The 25,551-nt window shown below is 48.1% G+C and overlaps 3 protein-coding genes and 1 long non-coding RNA gene across 5 annotated transcripts; 2 read left to right on the top strand and 2 right to left on the bottom strand.

Moving 5' to 3' along the window:
• Positions 1-1,527: 1,527 nt before the first annotated feature.
• Positions 1,528-2,805, bottom strand: LOC112854716 (diazepam-binding inhibitor-like 5). Its single transcript, XM_025918271.2, has 2 exons — positions 2,671-2,805; positions 1,528-1,976 (listed from the first exon to the last, which is right to left on the bottom strand). The coding sequence occupies exon 2, from the start codon at positions 1,924-1,926 to the stop codon at positions 1,663-1,665; it is 264 nt and encodes an 87-aa protein (XP_025774056.1). The 5' UTR covers positions 1,927-1,976; positions 2,671-2,805; the 3' UTR covers positions 1,528-1,662.
• Positions 2,668-9,194, top strand: GEMIN4 (gem nuclear organelle associated protein 4). Its single transcript, XM_025917953.2, has 2 exons — positions 2,668-2,953; positions 5,838-9,194. Exons 1-2 carry the CDS (start codon positions 2,944-2,946, stop codon positions 9,002-9,004), a joined length of 3,177 nt encoding a protein of 1,058 aa, XP_025773738.1. The 5' UTR covers positions 2,668-2,943; the 3' UTR covers positions 9,005-9,194.
• Positions 9,195-10,205: 1,011 nt separating this feature from the next.
• On the bottom strand, positions 10,206-17,538 carry TLCD3A (TLC domain containing 3A). 2 transcript variants are annotated; one of them, XM_086686387.1, is made up of 5 exons: positions 17,312-17,537; positions 16,799-16,882; positions 13,647-13,851; positions 12,369-12,464; positions 10,206-11,923 (listed from the first exon to the last, which is right to left on the bottom strand). In XM_086686387.1, exons 1-5 carry the CDS (start codon positions 17,431-17,433, stop codon positions 11,654-11,656), a joined length of 777 nt encoding a protein of 258 aa, XP_086542513.1. In that variant the 5' UTR covers positions 17,434-17,537; the 3' UTR covers positions 10,206-11,653. The 2 variants fall into 2 exon arrangements, with proteins under 2 accessions (XP_086542513.1, XP_086542514.1); XM_086686388.1 differs by lacking the exon at positions 16,799-16,882 and having other exon boundaries at positions 17,312-17,538.
• Positions 17,539-17,576: 38 nt separating this feature from the next.
• LOC147574145 (uncharacterized) lies at positions 17,577-22,151 on the top strand. Its single transcript, XR_015243940.1, has 2 exons — positions 17,577-18,039; positions 21,416-22,151. It is a non-coding gene; the product is annotated as an uncharacterized LOC147574145 (long non-coding RNA).
• The last annotated feature ends 3,400 nt before the right edge of the window (positions 22,152-25,551 follow it).

The following is a 25,551-nucleotide window of genomic DNA, read 5'->3' as shown; positions in this document are numbered from 1 at the left end:
GGGAGAGAAAGAGAATCCCAAGCAGGCTCTGCACTGTCAGCCCAGAGCCCGATGTGGGGTTCAAACTCACATGTGAGATCATGACCTGAGCTGAAATCAAGAGTTGGAAGCTTAACCCACTGAGCCACCCAGATGCCCCTCCATTATTATTTTTAAGTAATTCACATTTAATGTGAATCAGGGTCCTAAAAGCATCAAAATGTGCTTATAATATCTTCCAAAGAAGAGAGGACAGCACAACTATTGTACAACTATAAACTATTTGCCCAGTTTATAGTTACAATAGTTCTTTAGTCACAGACACCACTGGTGTCCTGGGGACACTTTATTCTCAAGTAATATATGTACTTAGTCTATAGCCACTTCCTGTAAATACATGAACAGAAGATCCTAAAGATCTTTGGTTTCCTTTGTCCTCCGAAGTCTTTATGGTTGTTGCTTCTATTGTTTAAGGGTCCTTCATGAACTGGAGCTGACCTGATGTCATGATCTGTGAAAATAGTTTTTGAGGAAAAGTATTGGGAAGTTCCATGCCACAGCAGAGCTTTTTCTCTGAAATGTCTTTAGTAATAGCACTCCATATCCCAGTGCACTTTTTGTCCATCGATGCCTCCGTGATAATCAACACTAAGGAGAGGAAGCTGAGCTCAGGCACTTTGGCCTTTGCATGGGTCAAGGGGTGGGTTGTCTTTCTGAAACAAATTCGGGGGCGCCTGGGTGGCTTAGTTGAGTGTCCAACTTTGGCTCAGGTCATGGTCTCACGGTTCTTGAATTTGAGCCCCGCATCAGGCTGTCAACCCAGAGCCCGCTTGGGATCCTCTGTCCCCCACCCTCTGCCCCTCCCCTGCTTGTGCTTGCACTCTCTCACTACCAAAAATAAACAAACATAAACAAATAAATAAACTCATTTACATGTACACATCTTGTCCTACCGACATGCAAGCAGAAAGCAGGGTTAACTACAGACTAATCCCAAGGAAATTTTGGTTGCATTCAGAGGCTGGGATTTTGAAACCATCTGCTTCGGTGTTTCTCATCTGCTATGTTGTCATGCATCAATTACGACACTAAATGTTTGACTTCCCTCAAATAATTAACTTCATCAGGCCTATGTTCCAGTGGGGCTTTGGGAAGTAGGACTTGACTTGAGCTTTTTGGAAGACAAAGACCCTTTCCCCTCAGTAATGTTGGGTTAGTAGTGAACAGACAACCCCTGAAGAGAGAGAGGCCTCAGCCTCCTCCTTCCTTCTCCTTTCCCCTGAGAGGCCTAGCCTCTGGAGAATGGTCTTTGTGACTGACCTCAAATCTTGGGCAATTTCCATAGCATGATTCTTCCCCCAACTCCTCTACTCCTGCCAAATATCTATCTGGGAATAGGAAGGCTGGTAGCTCTTAGAATCCTACATGAAGCCAGTTTTGATGGAACTTTCCCTAGTGGAGAGGCTGTTTTCATATATTTTGGACACCTCCCCAGGATTCTCCCAGTCACTTTGAGTGTAATCACCTGTCAGCAAACAGTCACTCTCATGCAGTTTAAGTGATTTATTGAGGTCGCTCAGCTACAGTTGTTATGGCTTCATGACATTTCAGCCATCAGACTTTTAAGAAGCCCTTTTCCCTACCAGAGGAGCCATGCCACTTCATTCTGTTTGGCACTCCTCCTTATCCACTGTCATTTTTCTTCAGTTCTTCCACTTTGGCAACATAGATCCTCATGGCATCCATCTTGGACATCCCTTTGTTCTCGTTCCATGCCTCCCACTTGGCCTTGGCTTTCACATCTGTGGCAGGTGGGGCAGGGATGTTGCAGTCGCCCTGGGTGGCCTGTTTGTAGAAGCTGTACACCAACAGTTTCTCCTGATCACTCACAGGTCCCTTCAACTGCTTGACAGCAGCGCAGGCCATCTCAAACTCTACTTGGCACATTGGGGGAACTGAGGCCGGGCCCCTGTGTCTTTTCTAGGTGACAGTTGGCACTGGAGGATGGAGGATGGAGAGTTAGAAACACTGGAGGCTAGTAATTACGTCTCGGAAGAGTGAAAGGGAGCAAAGGAGACGGTAATGTTTGAGAACACGGGAGGTCCATGTGTGTCTTCCCAGTGAGAAGTCCAATGTGTTTTTATAAAGTTCAGATTGCAAACTGAGGCTCATTGGATTGGATCTCCCCTCCTATTGCTCTGGCTGGCAAAATGCATTTTCTGGGGAGGGTAACCAGTAACATTTCACAGGCATCTATTATGATGCCAGAAAATTTAGGATGCTGTGCTGCTGCTATGAGAAGAAGGCACTCTGGGGAGCGGCGGGAGGGCGGGTTGTGCGTCGGGGGGGGGGGGGGGGGGGGGCAGATGGTCTTGAGTGAGACCAGGCAGACCCGCTAGGGGCGAAGACGCCTCTGAGTGGCACATCTGTGCTGGTTAATGGGCAGCCAGGGGGAGGGCGTTCAGTGCGGGTAATCCCGGGGGTTACTGTATGAGAGCGAAAGCGGAACCTGGGATGGAGCTAGTGGGTAGGAGCCACTGGGACTCAGAAGGCTGGGCTGTGCAGGGGCTGAACACAAGCGGTGTTGAGCGCGCGGGCAAAGGGAGCTGTAGAGCCCAGGGGCCAGTGACCGGACGGACGTTTGGGGGCGGGGCGGGGCACGCAGGGCGGAAACGAAGTGCGAGTTCTTGCCTGTTGGCTGGTTGGAAGCCTCGGGCCGGTAGGGGGCGATGTGGGCCGGGCTGCCTGGGCGCCGCTGACCTGCCGGTGAGGACCGCGCGTGCGCGCGGAGCGGCGGGAGGATCGCGACCGACCGCGCGGAGCCGGGGCTGAGATTGTGGGCGGGGGCTGAGGCGCGCGGCCCATTGTCCCGCCCCCCGGAACTGCCCATTGTGCCGTGGCGCCTGCGCTGCGCTCGCGGCCTCGCGGGGGAGGGGCGGCCTCACGGCCGCTGGCGTCGCCGCCATGGACCTAGGTGGGTGTCTCTGGTGCCGGTCCTCGGCCCTCCTGGTCCGCGTCCCGAGACGGGGGACGAGGGCGGTGCTGAGCGGGTCCGGGCTAAGGGAGACCTCCGGGCTGGGGAGGGTTTTGGAGGGCGGGGTTATCCTTGGAGGCCGGGGGTCGGGAGGCCGGGATCTAACCCCGGCCCGGCAGCTCCTTGGCCGGCATCTTGCTCCCTCCGGACGCCTTTCCACGTGAAGGGCGAAGCGGATGTGAAGTTAGATTTTCCTGAAGGTGGACAGGCAGGGTTTGTGCACGTGCTTTGGAAAATGCCCGCCTCAGAAGTCGCCCGGGGGAATCCCGGATACCCCGACAGTCTCATTTATTGAATGGCTACCGAGTTGTTGAGCAAGCGTTTTACGCTCTTGAGGTCCTCATAGATATAACGGGGACGATGATAATGTATCCACCACACAGTTTGGGGGCCTTTGGATTGAGAGCACGTGTATGCAGTGTCTGGTACGGTGCCTTGTGCACAGCTAACGTTCATGCGACCAGCAGCTGTGGGGAGGGCCGCAGCAGCCGAGGGGCACTTTTGAACTTCTGTGCCTTTAATTCAGAATCCTCACAGGCAGGGTCTGCGGGAAGGGAGGGGAGAGCTAGTATAAATCGGTGGCTCCTTGTCCAGCCTCCCACCCTGCTAGCCATGCTCTTACGGAGATAAGACCAGGAGGCTGTTCTGAGAGAGCTGGGGTGAGGCACCCCGAGATGTGCCAGTAGAAATGTAGTCCTATCCCCAGTTAGCTCTTCAGTGGTGGAACAGGAGAGAGTTTGGAGCCCTGTAGCTGTGGTGATTTCTGTCCCGGCCCCATTACGCTGTAGTAGAGACATTCTGAGCAAACTCTTCCTGAATCTCAGTGTTCCCATCGCTACAGCAGAAATGGTCAGCAGGTTGATGTGAAGATTCAAAAAGATCTCGCACAGTGCCTGACACGGAGTAAACACTTAATAAACATAGGGAGGGAGTTACAAGCACCAGTTAACCAGGAGTAATAAAAATACTTAGGATTTGCCCAGCTGTTAACCGATAGCTCCTGGGACTTAACTCCTTCAAGTAGCACAGTGAACATACCATCTCTGGAAAGTGGGTATTGGGGGCCAAACATTTTGGCTGAACTGATTGTGCAATAAAATTAAATGTACAGATTCATGGGGAGCATATTTTGGGGTCCTAGGAGACCAACCTGAACCAAAAAAAGGGGGGGGAAGGGGCAGAATCCCCAGTGAGACCCCTCAGGCAACCTGATCTTCCCTGGGAGTCTGCCTTGGCCACTGGGGGTCCAGGTGAATTGCCTTCACCAGTTGGTTGGATAATCCTTTGCCTTTAGCTGCTCCCTTAAAGTCGAAGGGCAGGACCTTTTTAAATCTGAATCAAGACTCTCACTTGCTGGCTTCTTGGCCTGTATAAATGGGAAAGATGGGTTCTTGGAGGCATGAGGGAATGAGGAAGGGGTGGCATCTCCATGCCCTGGGAAAGGGGAGAGAAGTCAGGAATACTCAATAGTGAGTAGTGTTTGTACTCTTATTTTGTTTCCGGGCCGGAAGAAGCTTACTTGAGGAAGACCTATGTCCTTTCCTATTATTGAGCTGGGGAAGGCAAAGAGTAGTGACAAGGTTCTGGTCCTGCCAACAATGGAAAGATTTGGGGGGAATCAACGTTTATTGAGCACTTACCAGGCTCTTTGTAGCCAGATGCTTACTGTAGCTATATCTTATTTAACGCTCAGCAGCTCTGGGAGATGGAATCGGGAGCTAACAGCAACCACCTCTGCCAAGGGCTTAGCTAATATTATCGCTTGTTCCTCACAGTCCTAATAGGAAGTCTCTATTTTCCCCACATACACAGAAGGGAAGCTCAGAGAAGAAATCTAAGATTGCACTGCTTTTAAATGGTTGAGCTAGGATTTAAAGCTGTGTCTAATTAAACATCCCAAAATGCCTTCCTTGAGAAGTCTGTTGATTCATGGCTCACTGGAGGAAGAACTTTTCTTTCTTAATCTAGCATTTTTTTGTGTCGACCTCTCGGTTTCTACCAGAGAACCAGCGCCTTCAGTAGCTTGTTCTGGTTTGACAGAAAGAGCTATGGGGTAAACTGTTTCCCTGAAAGGCAGAACATTTGAAATCTGTTTGCAAGACAAGGCTGTAAGGGAAAGGAAGGACGGCAAGGCTTGTCTGATTGCTTCTATGCCCACAGCCCTGGCCTGTGCCCCTCTTAGGCTATATCATTACTTAGAGGCTCAATTGTCACATTCCACACTACTCACGTGGTGGCCCCTGCAGTTTGGTACTGCTGTGATATCTCTCTCTCTCAGCCTTCCTCCCCACATCCTCTGCTGGCCCATCCTGTGCTGGAGGGCCTAGCCCTTCCCTTTTCACATGCTTTTCCTGCAGGATCTCATTTACTTTGTTCATTCCATTGATCCCCTCTGGGTGGATATCTCCCTGAGCTACATTTCAGGATGGACTCTCCTCCTGGGTGTCAACCCCACCTTTCCATTGCTGGAGGATGTTTCTACCTTAATGTTCTACCTCAAACTCCAAATAACCCAAACTGAACAGTGGGTTCCTCCAAAACTGTTCTGATTCTTCTTTGTTCCTCCAGTGATGCCCATTGTCTTCCCAATCCAGGCTAGAGAGTATGGGAGTCCTTTTTTATTCCTCAGGCAAGTCCTTTTGACTCCAGCTCTGCAGCAGCTCTTGGAACTATCCCTTCTTCCCAGTCTCACTGAACCCTTCTCATGTCCAACTCTGATAATGACAACCAGCCTATGCTAACTGATGTCTCTTTGCCTCTAACTCCTTCTAATTATTTTAAATATTTTTCACCACATTGTCTTGTTCGGTTTCTCTCTGTGCAGGACCCTTGAATATCTGCGAGGAAATGACTATTCTTCATGGAGGCTTCTTGCTCGCTGAGCAGCTGTTCCACCCCAAGGCACTGGCAGAATTAACAAAGTCTGACTGGGAGCATGTTGGGCGGCCCATTGTGGAGGCCCTAAGGGAGATCTCCTCCACCACGGCACATTCCCAGCCCTTTGCCTGGAAGAAGAAAGCTCTGATCATCATCTGGGCCAAGGTTCTTCAGCCCTACCCTGTCACCCCTTCTGACACTGACACTCGGTGGCAGGAAGATATGTTCTTCTCAGTAGTCAACATGATCCCTACCATCAATCACACAGTGCTTTTTGAGCTGCTCAAGTCTCTGGAAGCTTCTGGACTCTTTATCCAGCTCCTGATGGCCCTGCCCACCACTATCTGCCGTGCAGAACTAGAGCACTTTTTGGAGCACATGTCTGTTGACACTTCTTCAAAGGATGTGGCCTTTTTCCTCAGTGTCTGGTGGGAAATGATAAAGCACAAAGGCAATCAGCAGGACCCCCTGCTCTCCCAGTTTAGAACAATGGCCCATAAGTACTTGTCCTCTTCAGATGAGTTCTCCCATCCTCCAAAGAGGTTTAAGTCAGACCCAGATGTGTGTCCTACTATGCCCCTATTGGCCATGCTGCTCACTGGGTTGAAACAAATCCAAAATCGAATCCTGTGCCCCGGGATGAAGTGCTATGCGCTAGCCAACTTGGCTGACATGCTGACAGTGTTTGCACTAATGGAGGACGACTCCCAGGAAGTGTCTGCAACTGTGTATCTGGACAAACTGGCCGCGGTGATCTCCGTGTGGAATTTGGACACCCAGAACCCGTATCACCAACAGGCACTGGCCAAGAAGGTAAAGGAAGCAGAACGGGACATCAGCCTGACTTCCCTGGCCAAGCTTCCAAGCGACACAGTTTTCATCGGGTTGGAGTTCATGTGCAGCCTGCTGCGAGAATGGGGGGAGGAGCTGCAGACCGTGCTCAACAGCAGCCAGGGGACAAGTTATGACAGCTACCGGCTGTGTGATAGTCTGACTTCCTTCAGCCAGAACTTGAAGCTCTACCTGGATTCCACCAGCTTGTCTAAGGAGGAGGGGCAGGTGGTCTCTGAGCTGGCAGAGTGTGTAGGGGACTTCCTAAAGAAAACAAACAGGGTGCTGAAGAACAAGGGCTTCGAGAAGGACATCACTGCCTCGATCGCCATGGCCATCATCGACCAGAAGATGGACCGGCATATGGAAATGTGCTACATTTTTGCTTCTGAGAAGAAGTGGGCTTTCTCAGATGAGTGGCTAGCCTGCCTGGTAAATAACCAGGCTCTCTTCCAAGAGCCGGACTTGCTGTTAAAGCTGTTGCAAACGGTGATGGAAGTCACCGTGACAGACAGAGCCATCCCTGAATCTCAGATCAAACAAGTGATCAGCCTGATCCTGGAATGTTATGCAAACCTCTCACTGCCAGACAAAAATAAAGTCCTATCAGGCACCCTGCGCTCCTGGGGGCGAAAGGGTCTGTCTGAGAAGTTGGCTTACTTGGACGGGTTTCAGGAAGACCTCAATACAACTTTTAACCAGCTCGCACAGAGTGCCTCTGAACAGGGCTTAGCTAAAGCTGTAGCTTCTGTGGCTCGCCTGGTAATTCTGTACCCAGAGATCACGGTGAAGAAAATGTGCAGCATGGCTGTGGTCAATCTTGGCACTCACAAGTTCCTGGCTCAGATTCTCACTGCCTTCCCTGCCCTTAGGTTCATGGAAGAGCAGAGTCCAAATCCACCCACCAATTTTGTGGTGTCATGCCTCAAAGAAACCGTCTGGAGAAAGTTCTCTACACCCAAGGAAGAAAAGCAGTTTTTGGAGCTCCTGAGCTGTCTCATGACTCCTGTGAAGCCCCAGGGTATCCCAGTTGCTGCTCTTCTTGAGCCAGATGAAGTGCTAAAAGAGTTCGTCCTGCCCTTCTTGATGCTAGATGTCAAAGAGGTGGACCTCAGTTTGAAGATCTTCATCCAGACTCTCCAAGCAAATGCATCTTTAGAGGGATACTGGCTGCAGACCTGTTCTCCGTTCCCTCTCATCTTCAGCTTGTGCCAGCTGCTGGATTGCTTCAGCAAATACTGGCAGCTCCCCAAAGAGAAGCGGTGCCTCTCTTTGGATGGGAAGGATTTGGTGATCCATATCCTGGAGATCCTCTGTGAGATTGTATTGGCTAATGCTGAGACCTTCTCCCCGGACATATGGATCAAGTCCCAGTCTTGGCTCCACCGGAAGCTGGAACAGCTCGATTGGACAGTGCGCTTGAGAATGAAGAACCTCTTTGAGGGCCACTTCAAGTGTGAGGTGCCGGCCACACTTTTTGAGATCTGTAAGCTTTCTGAGGACGAGTGGACCTCCCAGGCCCACCCTGGGTACGGGCCAGGCACAGGGCTTCTTGCCTGGATGGAGTGCTGCTACCTCTCCAGCAGCATCTCTGAGCAGATGCTTTCCCTCTTGGTGGTAGATGTGGGCAACCCTGAGGAGGTCAGATTGTTCAGCAAGGGTTTTCTGGTGGCCCTGGTACAAGTCATGCCTTGGTGCAGCCCCCAGGAGTGGCAGTACCTTTACCAGTTGACCAGGAGACTATTGGAGAAACAGCTCCTACATGTCCCTTATAGCCTGGAATATATTCAGTTTGTTCCTCTGCTCAACCTGAAGCCCTTTGCCCAGGAGCTCCAACTCTCTGTACTCTTTCTGAGAGCCTTCCAGTTTCTCTGCAGCCAGAGTTGTCGTAATTGGCTTCCTATGGAAGGCTGGAGCCATGTGGTCAGACTTCTCTGTAACAGTCTGACCAACCTCCTGGACTCCGTTAGGTTGATACAGTCAGTTGGCCCTTGGGCTCAAGGACAAGAACAGGACCTGACCCAGGAAACCCTGTTTTTTTATACCCAGGTATTCTGTCATGTTCTGCACATCGTGGCCATGGTCCACCAAGAGGTGTGTGAACCTCTCTACGTCTTGGCCTTGGAAATCCTCACCTGCTACGAAACCCTGAGCAAGGCCAACCCTTCTGTTAGTTCCTTGCTCCAGAAGGTAAATGAGCAGCGTTTCTTAAAGTCCATCGCCGAGAACATTAGCCCTGAGGAGCGGCGCCAAACCCTGCTGCAGAAGATCAGCAACTTCTGACCTTTGTAGATCAGAAAACAGCTGGGCCCTCAACATGGGTGGGGTCTCTAGGGGTCGAGCTGAGAAACATAAACTTTTCAGTTATGTGAAATTGTACACAAGCTAAGAAGGTATATGGCAGTAACTATAAAGAAAATAGTTTCTTAGATGTTTATAACGTACAAATTATAAAATTCTCTTCTGAGTTTTATCCTGTCTCTTGAGTCTTTCTCGTCAATAGTCTAGGCTTAGAGATTCCCTGACATTGGGCTCAGCTGGAGTCTTAAAGATCAAGGCAAGGTGGGAGGAACTTGCTCATAACTGGACCTATCCACCCTAGAATTTGGCAAATGAGTCCAAAGGTGAAATCACCCAAGTGGAAAAATTACCAGGTATGTTCTTTTGCACTGAAACCCCTTTCCAGAGTCATTTCGTGCTACCTTGGAAAGGGCAACAAGGAAAAGCACTCCCTTCTGCCAGCAAGTGGCTGTGTGATTTGTGTGCCCAAACAGCCTGCACCACTGTAAAAGAACGTTGGACCAAGAAAATTAAATGTCAGGGGGTAGACTACTAACCTTAAGAAAATGGGTGACTTTGGAATTGGCGTACGGTCTTAACTCCATTCAGTGGACCCAGGAGGGGCTGTGTGAAACCAGGTCTGGTAAACACAGCAGAGATGGGTATAAAGGATGGGTACAATTATCTTCTGCCTAGGGTAAGTTGTCATGGTTTTGAAGAGTGGGAGCGGGCAGTGGTGTGTGCAGAAGCATAAAGATGCAAATTTAACATGTCTGGGTATATCCCAGAACTATGAGAACTGGTTGGTGAGACGTTTAATTTGGGAGGTAGGGAAAGGAAAAGGATATGCCCCATCACCTGCCTGTGCATACCTTCACTCAAAATGGGGCATTATTCTGGTTCCCGCCCCCGCCTTAAGTGGGTTGGCTTAGTGGCCTACATTTGGTTTTCAACCCTCCAGTTCCTCTAATTGGTACTTCCATAGGAAGGGAAGAAAGCGCCAAAAGTTACCTGATCAATATGCTTGAACTCTAGGACCCTACCATGTATTCTTGGAACCCCAGAAACGTTAGAGTAAGGTATGAACTAGGCCCTCCTAGACACTGACAGCATGACCACACCCCCAACACCCCCACTTCTTCCAGGTGGCATGGATGGGCCGGAAACCATAGCACACAACAGTGAGTCCAGTCAGGTCACAGGATGGGTCTGGAAAGAAGTCAGTATTGATGTATTTCACAAATGAGAAGAAGCTGGGAAATATTAGTGCAATTTAATCACCACAGGGGTGATTTATAAAGATACACCGATAATAAAAATGGTAAAAAAAAAAAAAAAAAATTAACAGCATTTTAGGTTTTTTAAATGGCACCCATTAAAGACTGAAACAGTCAAAATTTGAGACACCGTTACATACCCAGTACTTTAAAAGTTCATGGACAACAATGAATTAAAAAGCACTTTAAAAACATCTAGATTTTTACTACCACTTGAAAAAACGCTTCATGGTAGCAGTTTCTAAAAACCATCCTAGTTGATAAGGAACGATTAGTACTGGCACCAGAGGATCCTATTTCCAAGTGGCGGGTGAAGGAGTCAGTCCACAGGATGTATTTTGGCCAGCGCTGTCTTGCGCCCTTGCTCTCCAGCCTTCTGTGGCAAAGTGGCCGTACGCTCATGTAGGAACAGGCTTTGGGACACAGGCTGTGGTTTATCAGGCAGCCTGGATGAGACATCTCATGGTCTGGAATACAGAAGCCTGTTTCCATGTCATATGGAAAGGGCAGTGTCAAAGCAGGGTTACCCAGTAAAGAGCTTGATAGGCACCGTTCGCTTTACCCCTATCGTAACAACGGCATCCTGTGCGTGTGGATACGGGGAAAGCTGGGCTTGAGGGAACGTGCTAAAAAAGGAACAGCATCTGTGACTTTACAACAAGCTCACATGTTTGACACTGGTCTTCCCAAGGCAGCCTACGAAGGCGCTGATCTATCGGCCTCTGCCTACTCAAGTGCTGTAGGTTCCCTTCCCCACCTCTTACCCTGCTGCCAGTGAGACTTCTGAATGGAAGTCAGTGGACACAAGAATTCAGTGTTGGCACATGGATGACAAGATGAGGCATGGGACCAATGGGTTATCTAGTAAGTGGTAAAAAAACTACCTACACACAGTGATTTTCCCAGGCCAACATCACAAGAATTGACGTGAAGAACCAAGTCTTGCTTCTGCTGGCCCGGTATGTGTGGATACTGCCCTGAGTGGTTGGAAAGGTGGGTAGCCACCAATATTAGGGCCAGGCGGGTGCCCAAACACTTACTACCCTAGTCTACCTGTCTCCATACCCCATGCTTCTACCTCCCAGAACCTTTGAGCTAAGACCCAAGGAAGGATCCTTGGGCTTGCATTGAAACCACCTTGCTACCAGTGGAAATCTGACAGAAGCCAATAGTTACTAAGAAAAAAGTGCTTTTGCAAAAGGGGTAGAAGAGGGAGGTAATATGAATATTCTTTAGAAAACCTCAACTCCCTCTGCTTATCAATACCCCAAGGGCTGAGGCCACCCAGGGCACAATTTGGTCCATAGAATATTGATTGAGTGGAGGAGGCAGCTGGTGTGAGGAGGCACCCTCACTGCCCGACTCCGGAGAGCAATTACCCATCCTTTCGGGCTGGGGGAGCATCAAAGAGCCGTGTTGCCTTTTTGCACAGCAGAGAGAACCAGTAGATCTGGGGAGCGATGAGGAAGCCATTGGCCACGTTGCAGTAGAAAGGGATATTGAATGGCACTTGGAGTAGGCTTAGTCCCTGCTGTTGGCCATAGGACCAGTACATGAAAGGGAAAAGAAGGATCCGACAGCAGAGGAAGGTGGTCAGTGTGAGGATTCCGTTCACTTTGTACAGAAGGGTATGCTGCTGCTTTAACTGCAAGAGAAGAGGAAAGGAGAATGCAGAGTCACCAAAAGGCTGTGCCTTCAGGGAACGACTAGCCCAAGCCCCACCGCAGTAAGGGCCAAGCATCTAGTCTTCTGACACTTGTAGAAAAGAGGACTGAATGCCACTGTATTTATGTGTGCATATAGGCTCGTGGTTTTTCCAATACTGATACTGAATTTGGCATAAGCCGCCCAGCCGACAGGCATACGGAAACTGAATTAAAAAAAAAAAAAATCAACCTGTATCAAATTGGAATCAGAAGTACAATTTCAACCCCATCGGCTCAGAACACCAACTGACCTTTAGGTCTGTTCAGTGGTTTCCTATCCCCACTATTCCTAGCACAAAGGGATTTCTCTAAACCCCACAATCTACCCAGGAAGAGCAGAGTCGGCTTCCTCCGCACAGCTACTGCCATCTCACTCATACGTGCCTGAATCAGAACTCTGCCCAGCGACACAAATGGAGTGCTCAGTTCTGCCGTGAAGATACAGCCAACAAAGAAGTCGCCAAGGTCTCCCCTAAGCTTCTGCGAAAGGAAAAGGGGAGGGAGGAAAAAAGGGGAAATAAGACATGGAGGTTAAGGAATCACCAGAAGGAAAATTCCAACCAGGGCTATTGAGAAGGGTGACCACGAGAGAGCACGAAGGGAAAGGGAAAGGCTAAATGAGCAAGTACAGGCCCAGTGAATGTGCTGCTGCTTCCACAGCAGTGACATTTGATGGCCAAATCCCTAAGATCCAGAGGCAGCTTCAGATCAGCTGATTGCATCACACACCAAGCTTTTTCTGAATTTCAATGTCAGCCGGAAGGAACCGCGTAGCCTACTTTTGGGTATCTAACTTTGTCACGCCAAGGGCATTTAGCCAGTTTGAGTCAACAAAATATGTGCCAGACCCTGTGCTGGATGTTAGGGCCCCAGAGCAATCAGGTGAAGCTTCTTGAAGAATGTAATATACCCTACCACTCCTTTTATCTTAAGAAAAACCAGGATAGCGTAGGATAGCAGCTCTGTCACCTCGTACCACTGGGTACAATAAGTAAACTCTTAGGGCCCTGGTTTCTTTATCTATGGTACAGGGCTAATAATACCTAATTATTCTCTAATAACTTCTGATCACAGATAGAAAGCTACAAGCACCTGTCACCTGGTAGGCACTCAAAATTACTAATTTCCTTCCGGCATTCCCATTCTCTTCCTCGTTGGGTGGGTTTTTGTGGGGAAATGGATCCAAGGAGAAATTATGAGGCTCTCTGCTTTGAGAGTGTGCTTTTGTGATCTCAAAATAGTGCATACAGTACTCTCCGGCACTGTTAGAGCAAATGGCCAGTTGACTGAGCTGCTCTCGTTTCTTTAAAACAATTTTTATGTTGCCCTGCATTGTGTCTTCAATTGTTCTTATATTGTATAAGCTAAAGACAGAACCTTTGACAGAGCCTGGGAGTCACAGAGGGCTGGGGGCTTGCATAAAGAGTAATGTCTGTAAGGAGGATCACAGACATTTCAGATCTTTTTTTTTTTTTTTTTTTTTTTTTCCTGCAGGATCTGCCTGGGACGTTTTACTGCTTAAGTAGCTGGCCCAGGAGAGCGGGTGCAGCAGGGAAGGGGAAGGCAAGACATTACTCAGAGGCAACAAACAGTCAAGAGAGCCAGTTTAACAGGAGAAAATGAGTGACCGAGTCTGCTGGTGGCTGTGCTGGAAGGCCATACCTGTGCCACTGGCACAAGGACAAACAGAATGACCGCATGGTGCGTGATCATGAGACGGTTTTTACTTAGGAAGCTCTGAAAAGTGGTGAGGGACTGTCTGCGGCTCTGGTCTCCAGTTCGGTACCATTCACAGAGGTACATGGCGTAGGAGTCATAGATCATGTATGGAATCAAGAACCAGACGTACTCCCGGGCAAGCCAGTGCCTAAAAGAAAGCATATGAACGATCCATGAAATAACTATGGATCTCAATTATGAAAGCTCAAAGCCGACCTCTTCTCAAACACATCCCCTTCAACTTCGTACCTGATTGTTTCCTACTCCAAATACTTTACAATGGAGACACTGACAGTGATAAGGTGAGTGAAAAATTTTCTCTGAGTGACAGGGCAAATTCCTAAGTGTCAAAAGCAGAAAACCAGGATCCACTCAGGACCACGGAGCCAGCTGTCACTATTTCTCTGACTTAGCTACTCATTTCTAATGGGCTTTCTGGCGCTTTTTGATATAAGTTAACTTTGATATCGATATCTCTACAAATGATTCAATAGCCTCACCAAGAAACTGGTTTGAAAGTAGGTGTCCCAAATGCCAAATCCAATATTTCCCGTTTGACTTCACTTAGTTGCTCAATAGCTGGGAGTTTCCTCTTGCATCTGCTTGCAACCCCACTGTAGGGAGTTTCTGGGAGCTACCCTGACCATTTTCTTTAGAATTCTATGGCTAATCCCAATTGCACTCATTAAGAAAAATACATCTGGAAATGAGCCCAGAGCCCAAGGACTTACCTTACAGCAGTCAGACACCAGAAGAGAAGCTGGGACAAAAGACAGTGTTCCCATTTACTTGTCCAAAGGGGCTGAATCAACATTTGCAGAATCTAAATGACTGTGTATCACTGCCCCAGAGCAGATTAGAAGTCTCTAATTTCTACACTTTTGTTCCCAAATGATAAATAATCATTCTATAGGTAATGTGAAAAAAAAAAATCAACATAGAAATCATATGCTATGCTGAGAAGGAACAGCTTCACTCAGCAGATTTTTACTGTGCACCTGTCAGATAGAAGTAATTTAGTCTTCTGGTTCTCAACCCGAATTCAGAATCACCTGCAGTGCTTGCTGAGGACTCTGTTTTTAAGATGATCTAGGTACCTCTAGAACATCCTTAGGCAGGAGTTCCTGAGTGGTTCAGCTGGTTAAGCATCTGACACTTGATTTTAGCTCAGGTCATGATCTCATGGTTCTTGAGATAGAGCCCCGCCTTGGGCTCTGCTGACAGTGCAGAGCCTGCCTGGGATTCTCTCTCCTCCTCTCTCTCTCTCTGCCCCTACCCACCCACCCACCCCCCCGACTTGCATGCTTTCTCTGTCTCTCCCTCAAAATAATAATAATAACCTTTAAAAAAATCTTCACGCATACATGTAAAGGTGGAGGGCACAGAAATGTGTCTATCTCTACTGTGTGATCAGAGAATCTAAGGCATAAAGAGACACAAAAGGAGGAAACGGAAAACCAAACTCAGGTGTGCGACCAGGATCAAGCCACTAAACACGTGGAGCTTCTGAGGGGAGACACCACGCTACAGAATGGGCAATTAATGGCGTACCAGTATCTTTTGAAATGCTTAGTGGCTACTCGCTGCTTGCCCTCGTATCAGCTCAGGATAATGCTGTGGAGTCACGTCTGTCAGTTTAATCTTTGCAAAGGAGGCTGGTTTCAAGTTGGATGTGACAAACTGGGGGCAGTGAGGGAACTTGTTGCATGATCAGAAAATGGCCAAAGAGCTGATCTGGCTAACATGCTGTGGTCAGTTGAAAGTTCTGGTGACTGATTGGATGAGATCCAACACAGATCGGATGGGTTTCATCTTCTATCTAGCGGACCCATTCTTATTCTTTGCTCTTCTGAACTCTTTCCTCTTCCTGCAACTCAATAAGAAACTATTTCACCCATTGAACTATGAGACAGGCAGGGCATTGAGCCCCAAAGCGGGAAAGAAGCGACTTGGATCCAGATTCCTCTGTGTCCCCACACTCCAGGGTGGTTCAGCTTCCACCACAGGGACCCACACCCTCAGGTTAGCCCCCGACACCTCAAAAATGGCCAAAGAGAATAAAAACGGAACCCGGCCAAGCTAATGCTGTCAGCCTGTGGTATATGCAGTCAAGGCCACTTGACCTATCTTCTGTCTGCATAGCCCATAATTCCTTGCAGATAGCTGGTTTCGTCTGCAAAAGAGGCACAGGAAGAAAAGCGCAAAAGCTACAGGGCAGCACTAATCCAAGGAAGATCCGGACGCTAAGTCTGCAGGCCACAGTGAGGTGGACGCTGCACTCTGGCTCCCATCAAGTTCAGTCTCGACAGGTGAAAAGCAGGGCACTTTGCAGAGTCAACATGAGAAAGGGACTAGAAGAGGCTCTGAGATTTTCCCAGCGTGTTTCATTATCACTCTTTAGGAGAAAGTAAGAGGGGTTCTGGGAACTCAGATGGAAAAAAATGGTTTTTAGAAAAATGGGGGAGGGAGGCACAATTGCTGAGATCTAAACACTGTACAAAGTAGACCACTCTGGTCTTTATGATTTTCTTCACTAGAGGCACCTTTCCTGACCTGTCTCTGGACCAAGTTCTGATTGGCGTACAAGTCAGTTTTCTGAAAACACTAGAAGCCTCTTCATTGCCTTCAGCAAATCCAGAGGAACCACGGAGCCGCCCTTGTAAAGACAGGGTTGGTGGATTCATTCCTTTCCACCGAGGGGGCTCTCTGCTACCCACACTGGACATACGTTGGCCAATGAAGCTCCAGAGTAGGACCCTAGTGAAATCACTGAAAAGAACCAAAAGCTAATGTTCCGCTTCCGAGTAATTCTCACACTTACGTATCTCACAAAGTACTTGGGTCAGTGGCCCACCTTCAGACCTAGACCCGTCATTCACTAGCGTATCTTGGGCTTACTTTCTCCCAAGTGGGCGAGGCCGAGAGACGTACGGAGAGGAAGAGGCACTAATTATGGTGCCCCAGCTTTCCCATCAATCGGCTCCCCAACAGCACGTGCTGATAAAGAACTAGCGCCTGAGAGCCACTCGAATAAGGACACTCCACAAAGTTCGGCGCTGTCACTGGTGCTGCTTTCACCTGGCGCTGGATGTTACCTGTCCGTGATCACGTCGTTACAGGAGCGGATGATGACGATCCCCGACCCGGTGGCCAACACAGCCTGCACTGAAGAAACCAGTCTAACGTGCGGCAGAAAAGAAAAAAAAAAAAGAAAAAGAAAAAGTCCGGTCCAGGAGACAGCACAAAGCCCAAGCCTTCAACCTGCCTCTCGCGCAGGCGGCCCGGGCGCCAAGGGGGTGAGGGAGAGGGTACTGCCGCCGCCGCCGCGCTCCCCGACCCCCGAGCAGCAGCTTCCCGCCCCGTCCCGCCCCGCGTGGGCGCCCTCCAGCCGGCTCCCTCTCCCTCCCGGGGGGACGCCCGCCGTCTTCCGAGAGCTCCGGCCAGCGCCCCGGAGGGGCAAGGCACCGGGGAGGCAGCCCCCTCGCTTCCTGTCGCCCCCCTTTTCCGCCCTCGGCGCGGCGCAGGGGGCGGGCGCCGGCGGGTCGGGGCGCCGGGCACAGCCCGCGCGCGGCCGGGGTGGGGCGGACGGCGCCCGGCCTCGCCCGTACCTGGTGCTGATCATCACGCAGTCGCTGTCGGTCCAGGCGGGCCGCGCGCGGCGCAGCCCCCAGGTGCACAGTGCGAAGAGCCCCGGGAAGAAGAGCGAGCCGCAGGCCAGCGTCAGCAGCATGGGTGCTCGGGGGTCGGTCGCCGCGCTCGGCGCCTCGGCGTGGCTCAGGTCGGCTCCGCGCGGCTCCCGACTGGCGCGGCCCGCCCGCCCCTGTTTCCACCCTCCGCCCTCCGCCGCCGCCGCCCCCGCCCCCGCCCCCGGCCCGGCCCCGGCCCCGGCCCCGGCCCGCCGCGACTCCGGCAGCCGCCGGGCGCTGGCCCCGAGCCCGCGGCGCCACTCCCCGCGTGACCAGGCCGGCGGCCGCGATAGGCGCGGGCCGGCCGGCCGGGGCGGGGTCTCCCCGCCGCCGCCCCTGGGCCCGGAGGCTTCCCCCGGGTTCCCCCGGCCGGCGGGCGAGCTGCGGCCCGGTGAGCTCCGAGGTTGCCGACGCTGCGCCCCGAACCGGCGGTGTGGAGCGTTCGCCGCCGCCTCCGGAGCGGCCGCGGGGCCCAGGCAGTGGTGGGAAGGGCCGAGGCTCTCGGGGCTTCTGTTCCGTCACCGCGGACGCGTCCCCCTCCCTCCCAGACCGGCGCGACCGACGAAACGCCTCGCACCTGCCCTCAGTCCTCCTCTGCTCCCCGGCCCCAGGCAGAGGGTGCGGGCTGGGGGAGGCCGCGAGAAATCCAGGTACGAAGGTGCCTTCGGTCGAGACCCCACCCCCATCCCCAGGGTTGGGGAGCCCTCCGGGCCGGGGCATCTCTCTTTGGCGGAAGGAAGGGGAGGACCGGTGAGCTTGTGGCCATCTGCCTGCCCGGCTTATCTATCAGGCACTTCAGCGTCCAAATAGGAGTCTTAAGGAAAAGATCTCTCTGCAGGCCAAACATGGCTTTTCCACGTCCTGCCGCTGCTGCATTTCCTCCGGGGCGGGAGGGCGGGGGGGTCGCTCCTAAAAGCATTAAATCCCCCTACAGAAGCCAGCAGATCCTCTCTCAATCTTAGTGAGGCGGAATACCATGTCTGCACACCTTCTGTGGTTCTGCGGTGCTGCCTCTTGCCTGTGGGTCAAGATATTCTCCAGTTTCGGTGACTGTTTTGTTGTTGTTGTTGTTGTTGTTGACAATGTTTTCTTATTTTAAAGTTCTCCATCCAGGTGCCCTAAACTTGAATGGGTTGGAAACGACTCATTTCCACTCAGCGCCAGTCATGTGGACCGATACAGTAACTTCAACATCACCGGGCTTCTGTCCCTCTTGGGACTTACCAAAGTTTTACTTTGCTTTGATCCCCCTCTTCCGAAGCTGACAAATGTGGGGGGGGAAGACAATTCACTTGTGCCTATTGCAATGCAAAGGCTTTGTGGCTCCCTTCCCTTCATCAGCATGCAAAATGCTTACAAAAGCCCTGGAGAGGATTCCGAAACGGAGGTGAGGGAGGCTCAGCCTCTCTGGGCCACCGTTTGCTCATTTATGAAATGAAGAGGCTGACCTACAAGCTCTTTAAGGCTCTTCCAGTTCTAAATTCTTAAGATTCTATGACTTTTTTAAGGTAACAGATGATTTCTGTTAGATGCCAATTAAATTTCTCTAACATGGCAGCTATTGGTACAGAAGCAGATAATAGAGTTAACACAGCTTTTTCATCTTCTTGTGCATTGTTGAAGGATTTGACCAACATTAAGGAAACAGAATACTCAAAGGAAAGTCTGAAATTTCTTCCACTTAGGGCAACATCTCTAACTCCCAAATTCATTGCTGACATACATGGTGAACTGAAAAAGGCACTCCAATTTGGTAGCAAGGTATCTGGCAAATACAAAGCTTTCTGTATTTTCACATTTGCATGTGGACAAAGGACAGCTCTCTGTAAACTTTTCATTGTCTCCAGGACAAATGCTTGTGCATCCCATTTTCTGTTCCCTACCTATTTGCCCCAGTCACCTCCAGCTCCAACTTTTCCAGAGAGGGACAAGTGGTTACCATTTCTCCCTGCCTTCTCTCCTTAAAGGGACCAGCGACATGCTCCAAGGATGCTAACACTTTTAAGTGGTGGCAACCAATCTATTCCCTATACAAGAAGCTGTTTGTACAGCTCTTATGGGGTCTGTGAAATGAAAACAAAACAACAGATGTTTCACATACAGAAAATAGCAAGTAAAATCAGTTTCCAACACCATGCTCATCAAGTCGCCAGAATTTTGGGCTTGAATCACCAGAAAGCCAACAAGCATAAACATGAGACTTGGCTTTTCAAGCCCTATGGCAAATGATAAAGCCAAATAAAAAGCACCAAGCCTTTTCAATACAAACTTCTACTCACTCTTCAAAAGTTTTGAGTCGTGTTTCCTTCACTAGGAAAATTTCTATCTACCTGTTTCTTCCAGGCCTATTTATACATTTTCTTTTTTCTAAAAAAAGTTTTTAATGTTGTATTTACTTTTGAGAGAGAGAGAGGCAGAGTGTGAGTGGGGGAGGGGCAGAGAGAGAGGGAGACACGGAATCTGAAGCAGGCTCCAGGCTCTGAGTTGTCAGCACAGAGCCCAACCTGGGGCTCGAACCTACAGATCGAACCTACAGATCGCAAGATCATGACCTCAGCCGAAGTCGGACACTTAACCGACTCAGTCATCCGGGTGCCTCCAATATAAATTTCCTTTTCTAGACCACTTTTGCATTTGAATAGTGAGCATGTTGTTTTTTCATTTGTATGGATGTTTCCCCACCAAACTTGTTAGCTCTTGGAAATAGAACCATTATCTTTCCATTTTGTTTCCTAAGTTAGGCCTGGCACATTGCCAGTGCCCAAGAAATATTTGATACATTTTAAAGCTAATATTTATTGAATACTTACTATGTGCCAGGCACTCTATCAAACATTTTACAAGCATTATCTCACTGGATCCTCACAAAGAATCTATTATCGTGTGTGTGTGTGTGTGTGTGTGTGTGTGTGTGTGTGTGTGCGCACGTGTGCACTCACACGTGCACAAAGTAAGACCCAGAGCAGTGAAAAAACTGCCCAAGTTCACATTGCTGGTGGCAGAGTTGGAGTTTGAACTCATCACCTTCTGCCTTCAAGGTCAGTGTGCTTAATGACTACACTGCCCTCAAACCTGATAAACAAGAAAATAGTTGTCTTTCACAATATAGTTTCTGACTAATAACCACTGTTTCTAATTGTTCACGAATTAAAACGTGTGGAGTGTAGTTTATGGGCTCTGATGCTGCCGTTATTAACATCATTTTATATTTATACCTTTACAATTTTTCAAATCACTTTCACATATCTCACTTGGTTCTCAAAACAACCCAGTGAAAACAGGAGAACATAGTATTTCATTTTATAGATGAAGAAACTTAAGTGCAGAACGGGAAGCTGACACTCCACCCTATGAAGTAGCAAGGCTCACGGTGCAATTCAGGGTCCTGATTCACGTTCAGGGTGATTTCATGCTGTAGAGTTGGGATTTAAGGAGTTTTTGATTATGCTTCTTAGGTGGGTTTGGAGAGTGAAGTTTGGGTTACTAGAAGCCAAGACAAGACTCATTTACCAAACCAGAATGCCACACCTTGAGTAAGAATTTATAAAGCTCCCAGTTTGGGAGGGCTGTGGTGGGATTTCTCTGGTTTCTAACCTCTCTCTCCCATTCCTGTAAACCCCAATCTGGATACCATTAGGGGGCAGGATAGCAGAACTCTCTCCCATTCTGCTCCCTGGTTCCTCTAGCCTTAAATTGAAAATACCATATTTACTTGTAAGAGACTGAGAATACTCAGGTGAGTGTCTTTAAGATACGCGATGTGCAGGCTGCTACCCTCCATCAAGGACATTTTCTTCCTATCCAGAAAAATGGACCTAAGGAAAAGCAATTGAGATTCACACATGAAACGTCTTTATTTTGAGCTCCAGAACTGAACTGAAAGAGATCTTTGGAGGTCTCTACCCACCCATCTATTACCAAAATAATAATAATAATAATAATAATAATAATAATAACAACAGAAAATGAAACTCTATTCTGAAAAAAGCCATATTTGCTTAGACCTGCACTTCTTTTCTGTAATAGTGGCATTGGAAGCAGAGACTAAGAAGGACAAAAGGAGAAATAAAATGATGGGAAGAGACGTGGAGAGAAAGATGCAGCACAGGAAGAAAATCTATCGGAAGACTGAGATCGGTACAGCTACAGGGAATAAAGAGGCCAAGATACATCCCCTTTGACTCAGGAAAACAGAGATACAGATCCCAGAGATTGGAATTCACAAGTAAACAAAAGGAAGAGGCTGTACGACACAGACACAGGTAAAAGGAGGTGTACAAAGAGAAAGTGATAGCCCTTTATGGAACATCATTTCCTTTTACACTGGCACCATCAAAAGCCACACTACACTGAAGATATATGGCACAGATAAGGAGGCACCCTGTTCTTAGGACAGAACGTGGCCAAGAGGAAATTAACTGCCTGCCTCTTCTTTTTCCTGCGCTTGTTGGCATTCCATAAGAATACCTGATCAATATGGCTTTGCACTGATACTTTTAGATGTGTTTCCCCTTTAAACGGTGTGCCTCTGGTGGGCAGGCAGGGCCTGTCAGTCCCGAAGGCGGCCAGGACAGATAGCACAGGGGTCAGGATTAGAGGACCTGAGTTCCGGTACTGGCTCTGCTACACCTAAGCTGTGTGACGTGGTGAAAACTACTTAACCTCTCTGTAAAATGTGGGTTCCTTTACCTACCTCCCAGGATGGCTGTGAGAATTAGATGAGAGATTTCAAAAATACAAGTAAACTACATGCCGGGCCCAGGCAAGGGACTATTATTCTTATTTATTTATTTATTTTGAGGGAGACAGAGACAATGCAAGTTGGGGGTGAGGGCAGAAGAGAGAGAGAGAGAGAGAGAGAGAGAGAGAATTCCAAGCAGGCTGTCAGCACAGAGCCTGATGTGGGGTTCAAACCTACAAAGCCGTGAGGTCACGACCTGAGCTGAAACCACGAGTTGGACGCTCAACAGACTGAGCCATCCAGGCGCCCCAAGGGACTATTATTCTTGATCTTAGTATCCCCCTAGCACAGTTTCCTGATGTTAAACTTCGCAGTGAGCATCTATGGGGTTGAAGAAGATTTAGGCCTGGCCTTAGCCGGCTTCCAGGCGGCAGCTTCCTCAGTTTTTTTGTTTTGTTTTGTTTTTTTTAATATTTATTTATTTTTGAGACAGAGAGAGACAGAGCATGAACAGAGGAGGGTCAGAGAGAGGGGGACACAGGATCCGAAGCAGGCTGCAGGCTCTGAGCTGTCAGCACAGAGCCCGACGCGGGGCTCGAACTCACAGACCGCGAGATCATGACCTGAGGCAAAGTCATCTGACTGAGCCACCTAGGCGCCCCAGCAGCTTTCTCAGTTTTATCCTGCACTGTTTGCAAAAGCAAACTGTGAGTCTATGAGGCACAGTCCCACCCCAAGCACATGGCTTCTACAAACAGTGACCACGGCTGCATACCACAGGGAAGTCTTTGCTCCTGTACACAGCGATAATGATCTCGCTCAACAAAAACCATAATTTACACAAAGAACTGATTATGTAGTACTTGCCTTTGTGTGCTGCTTTATATTTTTAAGGCACTTTCACATATTTCTTTTGCTATAAATGCAAAATTTTGCTTGTTTGCAGATCAGCACACATAACTGAAAGTAGTGTGAATTCTAAACTCTAGTTAAAAAAAAAAAAATTGAAGGGCATTGAACCATTAAGGAAATTACCTTTGAAATGAGTTAGAACCAGCAAATTGCTGTGAACAAATTCAGCTGCCTTCCTAAATTATCAGAGCCATAATTTTAGTGTCTTTGTGTCTCATAATTAATTCCGTGACAGGTTTATTTTGCTTACTCAACTAAACTCTGCTAGTATTTTTAGCTTTCTGGTAAAAAAAAATATGTTAGAAAGTAAAATGTGCCAGGGCGCCTGGGTGGCTCAGTCAGTTAAGCGTCCGACTTCAGCTCAGGTTATGATCTCACAGTTCATGAGTTCGAGCCCCGTGTCGGGCTCTGTGCTGACAGCTCAGAGCCTGGAGTCTGCTTTGGATTCTGTGTCTCTGTTGCTCTCTGCCCCTCCCCCACTCGTGCTCTGTGTCTCTCCATCTCTCAAAAATGAATAAACGTTAAAAAAATAAATAAAAAAGTAAAACATGCCCACTATGGAAAATAATCACAATAATGCCATCACTGAGAGATGTCACTCTCAGATATTAACATCTTGGTAGAATTCATCCCAGTTCTCTTTTTTTAATATTTAATTTATTTTTTAAATTTACATTTAAGTTAGCGTATAGTTGCAACAATGATTTCAGGAGTAGATTCCTTAATGCCCCTTACCCATTTAGCCCAGCCCCCCTCCCAGAACCCCTCCAGTAACCCTCTGTTTGTTCTCCATATTTAAGTCTCTTAGGTTTTGTCCCCCTCCCTGTTTTTATATTATTTTTGCTTCCCTTCCCTTGTATTCATCTGTTCTGTATCTTAAAGTTCTCATATGAGCGAAGTCATATAATATTTGTCTTTCTCTAATTTCGCTTAGCCTCATACCCTCTAGTCCCATCCATGTAGTTGCAAATGGCACCTCTTTATATGCATTTATTACATATTTGATTGAGATCATGCTTTAAATTAATCTTGAATATTAACATTTCACTTAGAAGTATTTTAAGTGTTATTAAATCTTTACAAACCTCATTTTTCATAAGTCAGAAGTAATTTGATATTTGATTATTATAGATGATCTTTTAAAGTGGGTTATCATTTGTTTTGAAAGGAATTCTTAACTGGGGGAGAGTGGGTTTGTCCATAGGCACACACTTTGGCACAAAGACAGACAAGGTCTTCATGTGTTCTGGTAGCTTTAACCTTAAAAATAGTAAGAGTCCAGGGTTCCTGGGTGGCTCAGTCAGTTGAGCGTCTGACTTTGGCTCAGGTCATGATCTCACGGTTTGTGAGTTCGAGCCCCGCATCGGGCTCTGTGCTTTCAGTACGGGGTCTGCTTCAGATCCTGTCTCCCCCTCTCTCTCTGCTCCTCCCCTGAGCATGTGTGTTTTCTCTCTCTCTCTCTCTCTCTCTCTCTCTCTCTCTCTCTCTCTCTCAAAAAAAAAGAAAAAAAGTAAGAGTCCTATCCTTATTAGCATTCAGTTTTTGTCTTTAAAGTGGGCATCATAAGAAACTAAAGCTGCTATTTAAGTATCATTTTTTCTTTTTATAGGCTGAGCTCTATTAACCTATTTTGTGAACTGTAATTACATAGGGCCTCGGTGCTTGTTTAGGCGGTGAAGGAAGAGCCATTCTTTGTGGAGCTAAGTTTGTAATGTCTTTTAGCATACACAGGCAATTTCCACCCCAAGAGTTAATTACGTCTCAAGAAGATTGTGGATGAAAATCTAAATGGCCAAAAATAAAAACAATGCAGAGAAAGCTAATTAGTTACAAGGACTTAAGAGCCTTATCTGGGAAGGAAACTTCATTATGTATAGCAACAAGCACCTCAGCCCCGAGCATACTGGTGCGTGCTTATGCGGCGGCTGAGTGTCACCGCTTGTCTGGGACCGACCTCACAAATTAGTAATTGTGAGTCTGAAGGCCGAATAAACTGTTGAGTTATGAGCCAGACTGAAATACGTCTGCCCTTCAGGCAGAGCAAATTCCCATGTTGTCAGCTAACATGATGGAGCTGCCCGGCAGGGGTCTTAGAGGATTTGGAAGATTTTAAATACTACTGCAATATGAAGGGCAGGAAGCCCTTGGCAGTCAAGATTCTGCCACTTTTCCTTCTTTCACGTGTTGTAAGTCCGTTGTTTCTGTATGCCACATCCGTAGCTTGATGGGTTTATCTCTATATGTTCTCTTCTATTTCAGTTTTAAATACCATGTTCACTCAATCTGCTGCTGTTTAACACCCTACTGTTGAGGTCCTAGCCAATATAACAGTGCACATATAAGCCTTCAAAACAGATTTTAACATTAAAAAGGAAGAGACTATAATAATTTATCAAGAAAAACTATGGAAACAAATTTGACAATAAATTATATTTAATATAAAAAATAAAAACAGAAAAGCAAAAAAAAAGAAAAAATAAGAAAATCAACTAAAATATAGAATAAAATAATTGAGGTAAGGTGGCTGGATACAAGACCAATACCCAAATTAAATGGCTTTTCTATAAGC

Source organism: Puma concolor, chromosome E1, assembly GCF_028749965.1.
Source record: "Puma concolor isolate L17-30 chromosome E1, mPumCon1.1.hap2, whole genome shotgun sequence".
Lineage (NCBI taxonomy): Eukaryota > Metazoa > Chordata > Mammalia > Carnivora > Felidae > Puma > Puma concolor.
This window is presented reverse-complemented; position numbering and strand designations above follow the sequence as displayed.